The 16396-nt window shown below is 51.4% G+C and overlaps 4 protein-coding genes across 4 annotated transcripts; 3 read left to right on the top strand and 1 right to left on the bottom strand.

The window, feature by feature from the left end:
• Nucleotides 1-105: 105 nt before the first annotated feature.
• BO97DRAFT_406111 (uncharacterized protein) lies at nt 106-689 on the top strand. Its single transcript, XM_025695345.1, has 2 exons — nt 106-457; nt 517-689. The coding sequence occupies exon 1, from the start codon at nt 212-214 to the stop codon at nt 392-394; it is 183 nt and encodes a 60-aa protein (XP_025550583.1). The 5' UTR covers nt 106-211; the 3' UTR covers nt 395-457; nt 517-689.
• A 3933-nt stretch (nt 690-4622) lies between these two features.
• BO97DRAFT_425429 (glutathione S-transferase) lies at nt 4623-7299 on the bottom strand (the record flags this gene model as incomplete). Its single annotated transcript, XM_025697063.1, has 2 exons — nt 4623-5030; nt 6946-7299. 2 exons carry the CDS (start codon nt 7297-7299, stop codon nt 4623-4625), a joined length of 762 nt encoding a protein of 253 aa, XP_025550582.1.
• A 1558-nt stretch (nt 7300-8857) lies between these two features.
• BO97DRAFT_406109 (SDR family NAD(P)-dependent oxidoreductase) lies at nt 8858-10249 on the top strand. Its single transcript, XM_025695344.1, has 6 exons — nt 8858-9048; nt 9109-9469; nt 9538-9650; nt 9718-9740; nt 9801-9853; nt 9913-10249. Exons 1-6 carry the CDS (start codon nt 8919-8921, stop codon nt 10100-10102), a joined length of 870 nt encoding a protein of 289 aa, XP_025550581.1. The 5' UTR covers nt 8858-8918; the 3' UTR covers nt 10103-10249.
• Nucleotides 10250-14820: 4571 nt separating this feature from the next.
• Nucleotides 14821-16157, top strand: BO97DRAFT_406106 (uncharacterized protein). The gene has a single exon (XM_025695343.1). The coding sequence runs from the start codon at nt 15162-15164 to the stop codon at nt 15747-15749; it is 588 nt and encodes a 195-aa protein (XP_025550580.1). The 5' UTR covers nt 14821-15161; the 3' UTR covers nt 15750-16157.
• Nucleotides 16158-16396: the final 239 nt, after the last annotated feature.

Below are 16396 nucleotides of genomic sequence, written 5' to 3'. Positions count from 1 at the left end.
CCCCCTTCCTCCATTTGTCGTCTATTGTTCGGATATCTTGTTACCTGCCTTGTCCGAGACAACAGCTAGATACCAGTAGTCCAGTACTACTCCGGAAGACTATTCTCTTACAACCAGTCATCGACTGTGGCATATTCCCTGTTTAGAATCCTACGCCTTTCCCCTTCAAGACCAATCACAAGACAGGCGCTTCTCCTCGCTTCTGATTCGTATGGCGCCGGATGACCCAGTCGGGCAAGTATCGTCACTGCGGCCTGGTATCTCATCGAGCCCTGCAATGATCAAGCAACCCGGCCAGCAATTATTCCCAGGCATCGCCGCTGGCCATTCAAGTGGCGATCAGTCATGGCAAGGTGTTAGAATGTCCTTGGGTTGCAGGCCCAGGGGGTTGTAGAGAAAAAGAAATCCATGCTGAATGATGCAAACTCGAGCGGTTGATGACCACTGTATTGGATTCCTATGAATAAGTTTATCTTTAGACTTGTGCGACTTCATCGAAAGTCTTAGTTGACGTGCCTGTTTGAAGGAAGAACTATTCTAAAGAGCTCGTCGAGAGAGACCGGTGGAAGAAGGCTGTTTGTTAGCTAAGGGGCTAAAGCTGCGTGCCAAACAAGCGCCTGCAATCGGAACAATCCCAAGTCATTATTTCACGACAGCCATGGGACGATAATGATGAGATAATGTGGGTGATGACAAGTTGAAGAAAGGAGATGATGAGTGGATGGATGGATCGACTCTAGGAATCCCGTTGTGGCTGAATGGGCAGATGACCCTTCGGGCGGTCACTTGAGCGGGCACTAAAAAGAGGGGGCGATCAGGGACCGTGCGTTGTCTGTCCCGTCCGTCGCCTTAAACCTTCCTGCTAAACCTTGTCATTATTATTCAAACACGATAGACATACTTTTACAACTACATCTCTTTACTGTTCCCGGGCCAAATTCCCCATGCACTAGACTCATACGAGGACCTCTTGCAATGCAAATGATGGTCATTTGCTCAAGGCTCGCAAATTGAAGAAGATGCCAAAGCTACCTTTTGCCAGCGTCAGAAAAAGCATCCTTGAATGATGACGGAGGATGGTCTCTCACAAGGTATGCCGGCTGCAGGAAACGCAGCCTAGAGGGCGAAAAGACGTACCACACGCCCCTCTCTCTCCAAAATGGCAAGTGATTGCCCCCGATTGACTCTCACTCTGAGCCAGTTAAGGGATAATGACGACTCAAGATCTCCGACTCGTTACGGCAACTCCACTCATGCATGACCGGACCTCCGTGCCGTCGGGCCCAAGCTTCAATCCTCATCTGCACTGAACATTCCATAGTGCTTGTGCTTGATAGTGGGATGGAAGAGAGAATTTACGAAGGCATTCTACTGCTTGCTGGATGATGAAGGAGACCCGAAGTACAACATGACTTTGAGGGTGGGCTGGCGTATAGTCTCTCCTGTGGTTCAATCCTTTGGAGCATTCCCCCGCAAACGGGCGGGTCAAGCTTTTTTCGACCCCAGAGCAACGTAGCTCATCCTTGCACAAACGAGTGGTATGAAGCAAAGTACATCCTGCTCACTGTACTCCGGAGGCCCAACGGGGATGCACAAATCCTAGACAAGTCTCAGTCCCCGATTGGGTGCGCCAAGAGGCCAAGATCTCACTGGAAAGGACGGCGTATGCAAGTCATCAGCAGGACAGTCTCGGTCGGTGTCGCATTGGAGCTGGACCGTCTGGGATTTCTAGACACGGTTGGGGCACTCGTGGTCTGACTGGACGGACGCATTTCCGAAGCACCACAGACCTTCAGTCTTGCAGCATATCATATCGCAGCTCAGGACGCGGTCGGAGCGCTGCATCTGCCAAATCTAATGCGTCTTGAATGTGGTCAGATCTGGCGGGTTCGATATCGCAGGGTCGTCGACATCATCAACGGCGCTTTTGTTCACCACACCCCGGCTGTCGTCACTCAACGGAGCACGAGATGAGCCGTACATACTGACAACCATCCCAGGGTCAATCGATGCATGAGGGCGTATCGACCTACAGGAATGTCTCTGTGTCCGGTGACTCTTTGGCCCAGTCCATGTACGCCACTAATCTATGCTCCGGTTGCACATCGACTACCCGGCTCACTGTTTAAGAATCATGCAGTATAACATGTATAGCCTCTGATCATGTCCAGAGAGCCGGTTCTCTTTGGTCTGTACCACGTTGGATCGTTGCCATGAACGAGCGGTGGCGGTTGGTATGCAGTACGACGTCGTACATACATCTGGACTTCTTTCCTAACTAGGACCAGCATACGGACCTCATTATCCATCTTGTCTGGGCGATAGAGCCGGGAGTATTGACGTCTTGTCGCTGGAGCATGTCGACATAGTCTCCCATTGCAAGCTACTGCCGCCCGCCAGAAGCCCCGAGCACTTTCTCCTAGCCCTTGTAGGATCTGGACATGTAGACGCTCGATTAGGCCGACCCATTTACTTTTCCCTCTACGTTCGAGGCACTGTCTTCTATAGCGTTATCTGGAGGTAGCATCATCTGAGAACGATCTATAGAGCCTCACGTGAACACCATAATGTGACTGAATAATATAATCCTGCTATAGGTTTATACCACAACCTGATTGAGTACGAGCCGGTCAGTACCGACCATCAAGCCCAGAGTATGGCTTCCTCATGTGCAGATTGATAGTGAGACTAATCCTTTCTTCAACCATAGTCCCAAACACATCTGCCTACCGACATAACTATCCATCCACTCATCCTCCATTCATCCTTCTTCCATCCCTATCAATCCACCCATGCGTCGGCGAAACCAGAATCCCTCACGAAAGCATCCACCCCCAGAACACCGGTCCCACTGTCCCCGCGCAATAACCCCTCATCAGACCGTCTCTTGGACTCAACCAAATTTCGTTCTCAGACAACACTGTTAACAACAAGACCATTGACCGGGACGTCATAATCTAACAAATAGCCCTCTCACCCAGAAACCTACCGTTCCTCCGTCCAGACTCATCCTATTGACAATATTCCAGCCAGAAATAAACAGACCCCCAACCCACCTGCGCTCAATACCCCGGTCGCCGAACAAGCACGATCTGTCCTTCTGGCTTCACCGCCACGATCTTGGAACCACAGAACGCTGCGCGTTTCGCTTCTGCAACATCCTGATAGCGTTGACGAACCGCACATAGGCATCTTGATTGAGATTGGGGGTGTTGATCGGGGGTTACTGCAGAAGGTTTGGGAAGATCGAATCTCGGACTTGTTGGGTGGAGAAGGTAGGAGGAGATGGGATGATGCCTTATATGTTGTGCTGTACACCCGACAAGGGTGAAGAGTTGGCTATAGGTGCTCTGCGGATTGGATTATACCATGATTGCAACTCGTGCCATGCTGCTTGAAGGACGAGAAGAAGACAATGGTGCGATCTCGTCATACTCACAGGAGCGAGACTATTCCATCACTGAAGCTGTTACTAGGCCGCTACTGCAGCCATACCTTCGCAAGCTCAACCTACTTAGACTCTATCTCGCGCGTACTAGCTCGCTCAGCTCCAGTAAAAGGTTAGGAAGAGTTGCGTCGGTAGTGTATATGAACTTCCTGCCAACGAAAGGATACAGTTGGCCCCGCGTAAAGCAGGGCTATAAGTTGTTGACCGCAGGCTGTCTTCGTTCTACGAAACATCCACTATCTAACCACCTCAGTAACAGACAACTTACTCCTTCCCAGCTTAGTACGTGAACCTGGCCTCATTGAAAGCCTCCTCACGACTCCCTTTTCGGTTTAGTTATCACTAACGTGGCCTCCTCATCCACCACTAATCCCCAGCATCTCTCCCCGGCATCATCCAGAGCCCAGAGAGAACAACAAACCATCGAGGAGAGCCCCCGGATCACGGCTACCGCTGGAATCATCTTAAAGCTAGCGAACATCAGGCTTAGCCTCCCGCAACCGCGGATACAAGTGCCTTCGTATGCCCGCAAATCCCTTTATCCATCCTCTCTTCAACGACAGCGCTACCACAACACACAACGCGCATAGTTGTATTGTTCAATTGAAGAAAAGTTGGGATGCAGGCCGCACTAGATCCCCCTGCATCTGGATTCAAATACCAGGTCTTATCTATCAACCAAGTAAGCGCACGCAGTCGCAGCTAGATCCATGATGTCTCAGAGGGCAGAAAGTGAGAAGGCTCATCGTCCCCGATAGACAAACTCAACGCGTGGTTCGACGATCACCCGCATCATGAATGCCGGGTATCATGATGATGGAAGAAACTAGATGCCGATGGAGATATTCGGTCCGCATGCATTCAGCACGGGGTGTTGAAAGGTCGTGCTGACATGCAGTACACCGAGTATGATCTGCACAGAGGTTGATACGGAAGAACTTCATATAGATGGTTCAGAACGTGGATTGGTTCCGAAATGAGTTGAGGAGGCATGCAGACTAGGGCCTGGTCTGAGAAATTCTCGCATTTGCAAATCCGAGATGGGAAAATGAATTCCGAAGACAAAAGAGCAGGACAGCGAGGAGCTTCAGCAGAATTCAGTCTACGTCTCAGAGTAAAAGAAGAAAAGAATTATAACCAGCGCAATTCATCACCGCTCCCTGAAGTCAACAAGCTATCTGCTCCTGCGATACAAAGGATCAGCCAGCCCCAGGATAGGCACAAACCGCGGCAGCGTTTTCACGCGCTCAATCCAGCGGCGAACATTCCCGAACGGCTGCAACGAGACATCACCCATGGGCGCGAGCGCCACATAGACAAAGAACGCGATATTGGCGCTCGTGGGGCGGCCCAACGCCAGCCACTCGACGTCGCACAGATGCCAGTCCAGGATCTGCAGCGACTTGACGCCGCGCAGCTGGGCCTCGCGCAGGGAGTGCTCGGCGCGGGCGGTGCCCAGCGCGTCGTAGGAGCCCCCGAACGAGAATATGGCGCGGGCGGTGAGGACGCCGTACTGCACCCAGCTAGCCGCAAAGGCCAGCCACTCGGTGATGCGCGCCTGCTCGGTGACATCGGCCGACCACTAGCTGGACGGGATGTGTTGCGAGGAGTTGCTGCTTTCCGGGTCGAAGGCCGCTGCCATGACCCAAGAAAGACGGTGAAGTAGAGAAGCATCCCAAAAGACCGGACAGAGGGAGCCATTCCTACTGGACCCTGCGGGTTTCAGAATATCCAGAAGGCAGTGTCATGTCCTCGAGCAGAACGAGCGAGGAGTACTGGCTGTAGTTGCTTTTCTTCTGGGCGTCACAGGCCCACGGATGACAAACAACTCTCTTTGCAGCGATAGCCGGATACCCAGACATCCCATGAAGTCTGCTAGACAAGGGTTTCATGACAAGAAGTACTTTGAAGACATAATCATGGTGAGTGCTTGCTCGTTCTAACCATGTCCACGATCAAAACCCAAGGTTCTGGAGTTTCATTGGCGTTAGGTGCTTCGGCTCAAGGGCACATGATCTGGCCTCCTTTTCTGGCTGATGCATCAACCCCCGAAGGATGATTACTGATGGTAATATCTTTTGCCTGATTGCGAACCCAACGATGATGACGCTTTGACCGCTGAGCCCTATCCAATGCCTTGCGGACATTCGATTGGTCTGCCATGCTGCTCCTTTCCTGTCTTTTCGGAAGAAGCTCTTCGAGTCGGCCAAGGTTACACAAGATCCATCTGAACAGATCTCCCTCCTTGTCACATTGGATATGTACTGTACTGTACATACGCAGGTGGCGCTACCTATTTTCTCAAAAACCAACCAAGGGCTCTGCCTCTGCGTGGCGGCAAGATGAATATCCCAGGTCGGGATTGACGGGAAGTTCGGGAGAACGAATCAGAAACAAGATGAAGTAGAAGGCAGCTTTTCAAGGAGTTGGCTAGACACACGGAGAAGAGAGAGATTTTGTTCGGCCGGTTTCTGTTCAATGTCAGTCTCGCTACAGTTACTGAATCAGCCTGCTTCATGGCTCAAACCAGGATGTCCGGCAGTGTATTTTTTTCCCTTTGCAGCGTGCGGGCACAGAATTCTTTTTTGAAGCGACGGGCCTCATTGACCGTGCTCGTACCTACCTAGATTAGGTAATGTGATCATTGTCTTCTGGGTGGCTACTAGCTAAAAGACTAGTAGCGCGAAGGTGAAGAGCGAGCAATAACTCGGAAGTTGGTGAGATACACAAGGTACATTGATTAACAATACCTAACTACCTTAGTTACTTACTTAGTACGCAGTAGTCGGGTCACGTGGGCTCAAATACTACTGCTCTATACCGCTCCCGCCGCTGGTTCTCGGCAGGTGTCTAGCACGTGATCCAGTATATCGTATGCAAGGGATGGACTCTAGAAGAGTTTAACTAATCAATTAGCATAGGTACCGCTCAGGCATCGCATCAAAGGCTATGTATGAATCCTTGCAGATTCATCAGGCCTCAGCGCTTATGCATTTTTCAAGTAAAGACTACGGGAGCGAAAAGAAAAGTGACTGGGGAGAGGTGCCTGACGGGGTGCTTGGTCCAAGGACCTGCCTTGCATGCTTTCCTTACCTCTGGGTCTCGAATCACCCCCGAAGGGCAACTGACAGTATAGTTCGACTTACAAGACAGAATTATGAGCCTCTGCAGAGTCCTTACCGCGAAGCTCAATCTGTAAGGTGGCATGAGTCCGTACCCTCATTGGCAATTACCGCTTAGAAGAAATAGCTATACTTACTTTGATACACTAAATTAACGTATTCGGGGTAGAGTCTTCATTTCATATACTTGAGAGCTTAGAGAGAGAAAAGTCCAGACACCGTGGACAGCATCCAGAGAGACGCGGACTCGCTCGGGAGTGAAAGGTCCGGATGCCTCCCTCCCTATTCCCCGAAGGGCAGAAAGGGACGGGGCCCCCCCTCCGGCGGAAGCAATTTATCAGTGTCAAATGCAAACCCACACTTCTCCATTTCGACCTTGAAGTCATCGAGGCAATCTTGAGGAGGAATTGTATCCAGGTACGGAAGCTCATCGCGTCCCTTCATGTCGATGAACAGCTGGCACAAGTACCTGCGATAATCGGCCTCCGCATCACCGCAGAACTTTTTGTTAGCTGCCTGCCACAAGGCCACCAGCTTGGCCCAAGGCTCTGAAAGCCCAGAGATATTTGCCTTCTTTTTATCGTTCGCTGCCTGCCACAAGGCCGCCAGCGTGGCCCAAAGCTCAGAGATATCCACATTCATTTTGAGTTGCACCAGGAACACCAGGTCCGTATACACCGAGTACCCGAATCCACGAACACGCGTGTGGTAAGCATCAGTACCCGACATGAGTGGCATGTTTCGGATGATGCGAGACTGGTGAGCTTCCACTCATCGGGCCAAGCGAGGAATCTTGACTGGGTAGAACTCCTCCTTGTCTGACTGGCGCCCCCGGGGCTTAACTCCCTTCGCCGCATTGTATTTGAACGAACGAATGCGAGGGTCCAACGTCAGCCAATAGTACGCATCATCCTTGATGGAGCGCCGATGGGAGGGATAGGGAACCCTGGAAGAGCCGTGACATGCGGAAAAGATGGAGAGGACGCACTTGTTTCCAGTCACTAGGAGAAGTAGCATAAGTAAGGTGGAAATGATAGTCCGGAGTTTCGTAAACTCCCATGAATGTGCATTCCTGGGGTTCACGAGCCCACGGCGGGTATCCTGATTCAGCCCTACACGGCGAGTCTCCCAACTCAGTAAGTTCTTCCGCTGCCTCTTCGCTGTAATCATCCTGGACTACTCACGGCGGGTATTCTAATTCAGCCCTACACGGCGAGTATCCCAACTCAATAAGTTTCTCCGCTGCCTCTTTGATGAAATCATCCTGGATTACCCATATACGTTCATCACCATCGTAATGAAAAGGTGCGCCATAAATAGATAGAGCGTCCGGCCCGCACATGAAATTGGGGAAGCCATTGGAATCCAGGCAGTGAGCCAAGGAGGACTCCACGATCTGGTCCAGCAAATCATGGCGATGCCCGCTGGGCTCGTCAAGGATTTCAGTTGGAATCCATCCGGGAGCCAAACGAGACCTCTTGCAGACAATCACTTTTCAAGGGGCTCGAGTCAAGTGTAGATAAAGGTTTTGAATCCTGTCAACTAAGTTGCCGATACAGTAAATGTAGTCTGGGAGGCAAGAAGATAGTTTATATAGACATTCTCTGCCGCTTGAATTGGTCCTCTCGTGGAATAATCATAAATTGGGGGCGGAGCATGAAGTGTCGTCTCCTTTGTCTGCTGTATTTCTGAGCCAGCCACTCCAGACAATCTTCTTCAGGCCCTTGTTCCCTTGTACTGGAATGATAACCATGCCTTTCGATACTCTGTCCTCAGCTTTGGGTCTTTTGTCTCTCCAATGATCCGATTTCTTTGTACTTACACCAACAATATGTTCTCTTTTTGTTCTAGGCTTTTTAGCATTCGAGATACTGGTAGTAGGAACCAGCAACAACCAGTACCTCAAAAACTCTTTGTATCGGTCTACACTCAATTCAAAGCCGTGAGGGTAGGTGCAAACTGTCTTTGGGTCGATCGTATCAAGCCACCAACTTCAGTTGGAGTCTTCCCTTTCATTCGGACGCGGTGGCGGTAGCGATGGATTAGATCGAGGGCCGAGGCACCCTGGGGTCGTTCTACCACTCGCCTTCGAAAGAACTCAGCGCGATATGATGCACATGTGGTGTCATGCCAGGATGGTGGCCGAAAGCATGGACTAATCGGCTGCATGCACGACGTTGGGCAGATGTGCGCTCAGTGACGCTCCCGCCCACCGACCGCCAAATCTGCCCCGTTGGTGAAGTCAGCTGGCCCCGAACCCGAACAGCGGCAAGTCATTTCTTGGGGCGTTTGACCGAAGGTTGAAGGTTGTGTGCATGACCCTATCAGTCTAGAGTCTCTATTCATTCATGGCTTCCACAAGTAACATGAACCCGGAGACCGAGACAAACGATCTCTCCTACAAGCTAAACTCTACGAGAACCACAACCATGTCGTGCCAAGTCGAAGGAACCGCCCTGATTACCGGAGCTGGCTCAGGTTAGAGAGCACAGCAGTTTTTCAGTTCTTCTAGAAAGAAAGACTGACTCGACAAGGCAGGTATCGGAGAGCAGACAGCCCTTCAGCTCGCTGCGAACGGCATCTCAGCACTGACCTTGTTGGACATTGATCCGGCGGGCTTGGACCGCGTGCACCAGATCTTGCAAGCCAGCCATCCGGGCGTGCAAGTGCTTATTATGCCGGCGGATGTGGCTGATGAAGCAGCTGTGGATGCCGCATTTCAAGACACCGTGGCCAAGTTCCAGAGAGTTGATATTGTCATCAACGCAGCTGGAGTTGGTCAGCCTTTCCAGCCAACGCCTGAACTTAGCAAGGTGGACTGGGAGAAGGTGATCCGGGTCAATCTCACCGGCGTATGGCTATGCCAGCGGGCAGCTATCCGGCATATGCTTGAACAACCGTACAATACTCATGTCCCCCCACGGGCCCTCATTCTAAATTCTATACCGTCTAACTTGGTGAGTGCAGATCTCGCAGCGCGCGCCAGGGTCGAGGCGTCATCGTCAACATCGCCTCTGCTTTGGGCCTGACGACCCCATCGACTGGACTACCCACTACAGCCTATGTGTCTTCTAAGCATGGTAGGCGCTTCCAGACCCATGATAAGCATATCTGACCACGACCTTTCTGATGAGGGATATCAATTAGCGGTTATGGGCCTAACCAAGTCGGTCAGTAGGCGTGCTCGATTCGTGCACATGCCCCTCGCGCTAACAATCAACATCTTACAGGATGCGAGGATATACGCGGAGCAGGGAATACGGATCAATGCAGTGTGCCCAGGGTGGGTTCAACCATTCGCAGCTCGGTTGTGATTTCCCTTGGGTGCTGACTTGGTCACAGCTGGGTCCGCACTCCCTTAATGCAGTCGGAGCTTGACTCTGGTGCTCTGTCCGCAGAGATCCTCAGTGCTCCGGTGAAGAGAATAGCCGAGACCGAGGAGATTGCGAGTGCCATTCTATTCCTGGCGTCCCCGATGAGTAGCTTTGTCTATGGCGCTGGCCTGATGGTGGATGGAGGGTATAGCCTGTGACGGGTCGTGTGAGGCCAGCGCAAAACGTCTGAATTTCATAATGAGATGGTTGCCAGATCATGGCCAGGGACTGATGAATCTTAAGGGGCAGAAGCCCCCCCTGCGTTGCGTTGCAAAGGCATACTAAGCGTTTCTTCAATCTGAGCACTTTTCCAAGATCTCTCAAAGCATTTCCCCAAGCATCTCGTCTATTCAGTCACTTAGAAGCCCAATCACCTCCCCGCCCGGTCCGGTCCTCTTCCCACTCTTTACCTCACAGCCGGCAAACTGGCTGAACCGAGAAATGGAAATTAAGAGTGACGGAACAATTTCCCATAACCGCCAGTAGCGCAAACCAATCTATAGGTAACGGCCCGACCCCGCCCGCCCCGCTTTCTAGCCAGCTTTCTGTCCCGACAACCAATCAAGATCTCTCCCAGCTTCCAATAAGCATGGGCCAATCCACGCCAAACAGCCTCCGTCCATACATACCTTACCGTGGGCAGGGACGGTATAACCTCGAATCAGCTGACAACAAGCGACTGGCAACGATATCTCTGGAAATCCGAGTTCCACACTCATCCTCGGAAGAGCCCTCCCAGGGAGTTGTCAGATCTCACCTAATCAACATTACACTTGCTTCTGTGTAACCGCCCCACCTTATCCTGACCTCAGGACGAGATTTCGAGCTGTATGAGAGGAAATGCAGCACAAGTTCCCTCGGGGTTAGTTGGATGATTGACTGGGTGGTAGCTAGCTATTAACGGTCGGTCTCTTTCTACGTAAGTGGCTGAACGGCGAGGGATTATGCGCGCGACTGGCCGGGTAGGTATCAACGATGTGGTCTCCCGGGCGCAGCTATGTTCGGGAGAGAACCGGAACTGCCGTACGCATAGACTTGCGATTTCCTCTGTCGATTCTGCGGAGCGTCTCTCTTAGAAAGTATCTGGTGAGTGGATGGATTGGGATACCCGCTATACTAGTGGTAGCATGGACTAGAATATACATACCGGTCGTTTGGACGTGTGTTGCTTCGGTTCTACAGTATCTGTGAGAAGTTAAATAGTGCAGGTAGGTAGTTTGTATATTGATGTCTCCCAACTTGAGATCGTAAGACATGTAAAACGGCAGATGGATTGGTGCCTAGTGTCCTGGGACACCAATGGCAGGACGCTATGGGATGAGGCAAACAGTGGCTATGCTTATGCCCTGCACCACAAAATAAGAAGAGACTCCATTCAGAAGAAGCATCGTGATTGCGATCGCGCACTGAGATCGCGCACTGAGCAACTTGATCCTTGGCTCAGACCACGCGCAAATAGATCATCGCCGAACCTCCAGTCTTCATTTCCTTGCTGCATTGCAGCTAGTTCCCACGTCGAACTTGGCTGCCATGCTGTGTAATGTATTAAGTACAGTCATGTCGGTCTATCCTGGTCAACATGGTAGAACCATGCATGCTCCACACGATATGATCTAGATTCCCGTTTCCTATATTAGGGGGGGGGGGGGGTGTTTATTGGTCAATCTGACGAGTATCTCGAGTACAACATTACTGTGAGCAGCCATCTCCGCACTAACTACTGAGTCCCTGGCAAAAAGATCGCGACAGCATACGGAGTACAAGTAATATATCCAAGCCCGAGGCCGTCAGGAATTCCTTGGCAATGAGACACCACGACCAATAAGACCTCAAAATATCAAGGGTGAGTTGGCCACACAGATCGACGTGATAAGCGGGCCTGGACGGGTGTGATGGTGTCTCGATTGCACATGTCATGTTCCCTGTCGCCCCCTCCTCTTCTTCCTTTCCTTGCCTTGGACAGGGCGGCGGGCCGCGGCCGGGCCAGACAAACTGATACGTGAGATGCGTCGCGATCTACAAGACTCTCTTGTTCTAGAGCCGTCAATCTTGTTTCGGTTTGATCAATTTACCATCCTTCTTATCCCGGGAGGATATCCTGATAATCATGCTGGTATAGCCTGCCCGCCCCGTGGTGGTCTCGGACCCCCTCGATCTATCGAGCGGTGCATTCTAGGTCGATGGCTACTGGGCCATACGGAGGATCTGGAGGGGTTGAGTTTGGGGGTTGGGCGCCCAAGTGGAAAAGACAGACGGGCTGCGGGGGGCCTTGGAGATTGATTTTACTGGACTGAGTTTAAGAAGAGAAAAAGTATATTCTGGTAGGCGACTGTCTGCAAGCCACATGGATGGCGTTAGCGGGCTGGGGAGCAGCAGGATTGCGTTACCGTACCGCGTGAGACGGATGATGTGCTGCTGGATTTTCGATCCCAGGGAGATGTGGGTTGATCGTTGGAAAGCCAGATTGTCTGGGAAGTTATGTATGGTGAGTCAATCGGGATGGCGGTTGTGGCTTGTTCCGGATGATGCTAGAGGTTAAAGAACTATACGGAGTAATTCATTGTGTTGGGCTAAAGATAGCAATGGCTTTGTGTCGGAGGGATCCGGACACGGTTGGCAGGTGTCCCGGGTATGACCGGGTGTGCTGGGAATACCATGTAGACACATACCGTCTGTGTCCCCAGGGCAGTTGCACCAGTCAGAGCACAAGGCAGGGAAGAAGCAGACACGACAATCATTCCGGGCGTCTCCCAGTGGTGGGAAAATCCCACGGAAGGCATTTAGCCGGGGTCACTCCAGTTACGTATTCGAATCCCCCGACCAGGCCAGGCCAGGCCAGACCTAGGTCAATTACAGGATTTAGTGCAGCGTGTCTGGGACGAAGTATACACATCTCACGATGGAGACTAATTTCTCCGTGGCTTACTGCGCGGTTTGGCACACGGTGCCACACACAGCCAAACAAACACCGCCGTGGGCGCCATGCTCGATTCCAAGGCAGATGGCGTGAAAGAGTATGCAATCATTGCACTGGCTGATAACATGGCATGCCGTCATCACCGCACCGAAGCTGGGAGGTTAATTGAAGTCCATCACGAACCCTGACACTCGGTCACCCCATACTTGGCTGTGTGTGTCGCACATCCCATCCTCTTCACTCTCCGGATCGAATTCCCCAGAACCCACTTGGGACCAGAGGGAATACTTCCAGTCCAATCGCTCAGAAATCGGACGGAACCACAAAGGACGAGTCGATCCACGAAAGTTCAGATTAACCTTAAGTTCGCCTCCGAGGGGGGTGTCATGTTGTCAATCATGAACAATGAATGAGATCATGTTTTCGTAACCCAGGGCCGACATTCGTACGGAAGAAAAGTTGAGTGCTTGGCGAGCTGGGGGATTAGTCACGCGCCGCTTATCGGCTCAGAAAGAGCAAAAACCAAAAACCCAATCTCGGGGCGGGTACGAGTCGAGTCGAGTCGGTTGTTCGAGGGGAGGGTTGGTTGCTAAGCAGATTTGAGCATCCATCCAGTAAAAGGGGGAAAGTGCAGCGAAAAACAAGATGCGTACCTGACTACGAGAGAAGTTCTCCGACGCTAGTCCCAAAACCTGCCAGGTCTGTAGGAAATGTAGGAAGGGAAAAGCGCCGAAGGAACAGCACAGAGCACATCCAGGGGGGTTATTGTTACTATTGTAAAGTTCTAGGTCATTATAGAATCACCTGGACACCATTTTCTTCTCCAATGCTTCTCCATTCCCACAGTTCCCACAATACCACATGCACACCGGCGAGCGTTTCCCCTGCAACCCTAAGCGCACAGGGTTGCTCTAGTGTCGATCTGGTCTAGTGTTACTGTCTTTAGCAAGGGGCACTAGTCCTGATTAAGTCTATGACCCCGCATAATGAAGCCAATCACGAGGACAGCCACGCATATCCCTTACTGTTTGTCCAAGCAGGTCGCTGGCAGGGGGGTTCGTTCTCCAGATTATCTGAGCTGCACATGGTACAGGGTCAGAGACCGTTGAATAACTAGGTGACCTGCTTACCCCTCATTTGGCGGTAATTGAGTTGGGATTTGAAAGAATAACCGCGATGTCCGACCAGAGAGGGGGTAACCGAGATTCGGACAAAGGTTAGAGAGGGAGAGAGGGAGAAGTAAACTGAGCGGAGGCCGGCCGCGCGCACACAACGCACGGCCAGGTCAAGTTACTAAAAGCAAAGTAACATCTGGTAACCTCGCTCCAGTTCCCAAGCCTGACCAGACTCGCTCGCCGGCGTCGAACATTCCATGGTTTGCCGTCAGACCCGGACCCACTTACTGGTCAGCTGCCCGACCAGTTTCGTGAAGTGGAGTCGAGTCGAGGCCCTTTTTTGACTCTTTTTTTCCCTTTTCCCCCGGTAAAAGTATTGGAGTGCAGTAAAGATCACCCCAATGCTGACTGTACATCGTACTTACGTTTTTCCATGTGGGAAGACGTGCGCGTTCCCTTTATTCGCCTCCTTCCCAGGTCCCAACAGGGTTTTACTCTGTGCCGTCCAAATTTAAACCCTGTCGATTAGCACGATCATCCGACAGAAAGGAACGATAGTATGATTCGTTTCTATGATGGTAGGAAGATGTAGCAAAATGTATGTATGTACAAGGGAACAATACAATTCGTACCGAAAACGTGGTGGCTTGATACATACAATAGTGCAAAGAATAGGCGCGTGGTGTAACAAAGTCTAGACCCGAGGATCATCCGCTTGCAGAATCTGCCAGATCAGATGGTCGACCAGGCCGGATTGCTCTTTTCGGATTTCCGTCACCACAGGTTTGGTAATTTTCCCTCCCTCCCGAATCCAGTCTGCCCTGAGCGGTTCCATCCCACCTCCCCCCCCCTCCAGCTCCTCCTCCCTCTGCCGACTCGGGTCTCCCTCCACCATAGTATTTCTTCTCTCGTTCTCCCCTCCCTCCTCTTCGGATCCTTTCCTCTCTTTTTCTTTCTCTCCAGATTTTCCCTCCAGATCACTCCCAAAAGTCAATCGTCGCGCATCAAGCTATTTTCCCCTTTAGCATTGTACCCACATCCAACATACTGCACTCGCACGCGCGACTAGCACATAATCATCCCTCCAAGTAATTGAGTCACATCCTCACACTCCCACATAGGGAGTCTTCCAAACTTGGTCTTGAATCATTATTATCATCATTGCACATCTTATCCACCAGCGCAATGGCTGTTACCACCATCGATATCATCCCTAAAACCTCTTCCTCTCCTCTTTCCTCCAACAACCCCTCCATGAATAAGCGTTGGCCTCCTCTCGCCGACAAGACTTCTCTCCCTTACAAGCTCACCACCCTCTCGCGTCAGAAACTGGCTCGCGAGGCCACCGCCCCGGACCCGGACATCCGCCGCTGCCTTGGCCACTTCCGTCTACACTGCCGGTCTATGGAGTGGGCGCAGAAGGATATGTCAACGCGCATCAACTCGTTCGAGATGGAGGACGACGAGTCTGAGGATGAGGAGGACAGGGAGGACGAGAACAAGAAGCTTTTCGACGACCGCAAGGATGAAGATCAAACCTCGATCAAGCCCGCTTCCACCGAGCCTGCCGACAAGGCCACCTCGGAATTGGAGACCACCACTGTCCACGTGAGCTTCCACGTCTCGACTCCCTCGGCTGCCGACAAGGAGAAGGAGAAGGAGAAGGAAGGAGGACTACTGGAGAAGGGCCGCAACTGCTTGGAGAAGACGGTCCAAAGGAACCATTTCTGGCCCTCGCCGGGTCAATGCCTGCCTGTCCGAATTGCAGGTTAACCTCCTCGCTGCGTTGCAACGCTTCAACTCATCTCAACTCACCTCATCAACTTCCAACATTCACTCTACGGAACACCTGATCTCGCTCTCATCAAACCAACCTCGAATCCGATCACCGGAAAAACCAACAAAGTCACTATCACCTTCCACCTCATTAATTATAATCACGAACGTCACGAAGCCACGATTTTCTTTCTACCTGTTACCATCACCATTTCATCTATACATATAAGCAGCGGAGTTCGAGTTCGATCATCATTCTCATTCAGAACCATGGACAGGTTCCATTACTAGCTTGGCGTTGGTGTGCAAAGCTATTTTACAGATCACAGGTGTTAATTGCAAGAGGATCGGAGCACAGCGAACTGGGATGCGGCCAGACAGCACAGCATTGGATATCGATCGGGACTGTATTTAACATTTGTTTCACCCTCGCGGTAAAAAGTCAAACCTCTAGATTTAAAACATTTTAAAATGATAAAGAAATTGAAAAACAAGTCAAAAAAGTGTTTCTCCTGAATAACATGACTCAGTAGTACCATGAGCATAGCTATAGTTGCTCTTCAAGACTTTAGACCTCAACCCCATACCTCGCTCCCCAGGCCCAGGGGGGCCCCCCATTGCTCACCCGCAAACAGCCTGACGCA

This window comes from Aspergillus homomorphus (assembly GCF_003184865.1).
Source record: "Aspergillus homomorphus CBS 101889 unplaced genomic scaffold BO97scaffold_22, whole genome shotgun sequence".
NCBI lineage: Eukaryota > Fungi > Ascomycota > Eurotiomycetes > Eurotiales > Aspergillaceae > Aspergillus > Aspergillus homomorphus.
This window is presented reverse-complemented; position numbering and strand designations above follow the sequence as displayed.

Bases quoted from the DNA above. Each gene is read 5' to 3' on its own strand.
- BO97DRAFT_406109 (XM_025695344.1), top strand. From the start codon at position 8,919: ATGGCTTCCACAAGTAACATGAACCCGGAGACCGAGACAAACGATCTC. The intron at 9,049-9,108 runs GTTAGAGAGCAC...TCGACAAGGCAG, and splicing joins GATTACCGGAGCTGGCTCAG to GTATCGGAGAGCAGACAGCC. The intron at 9,470-9,537 runs GTACAATACTCA...TGGTGAGTGCAG, and splicing joins CGGCATATGCTTGAACAACC to ATCTCGCAGCGCGCGCCAGG.
- BO97DRAFT_406111 (XM_025695345.1), top strand. From the start codon at position 212: ATGGCGCCGGATGACCCAGTCGGGCAAGTATCGTCACTGCGGCCTGGT.
- BO97DRAFT_406106 (XM_025695343.1), top strand. From the start codon at position 15,162: ATGGCTGTTACCACCATCGATATCATCCCTAAAACCTCTTCCTCTCCT.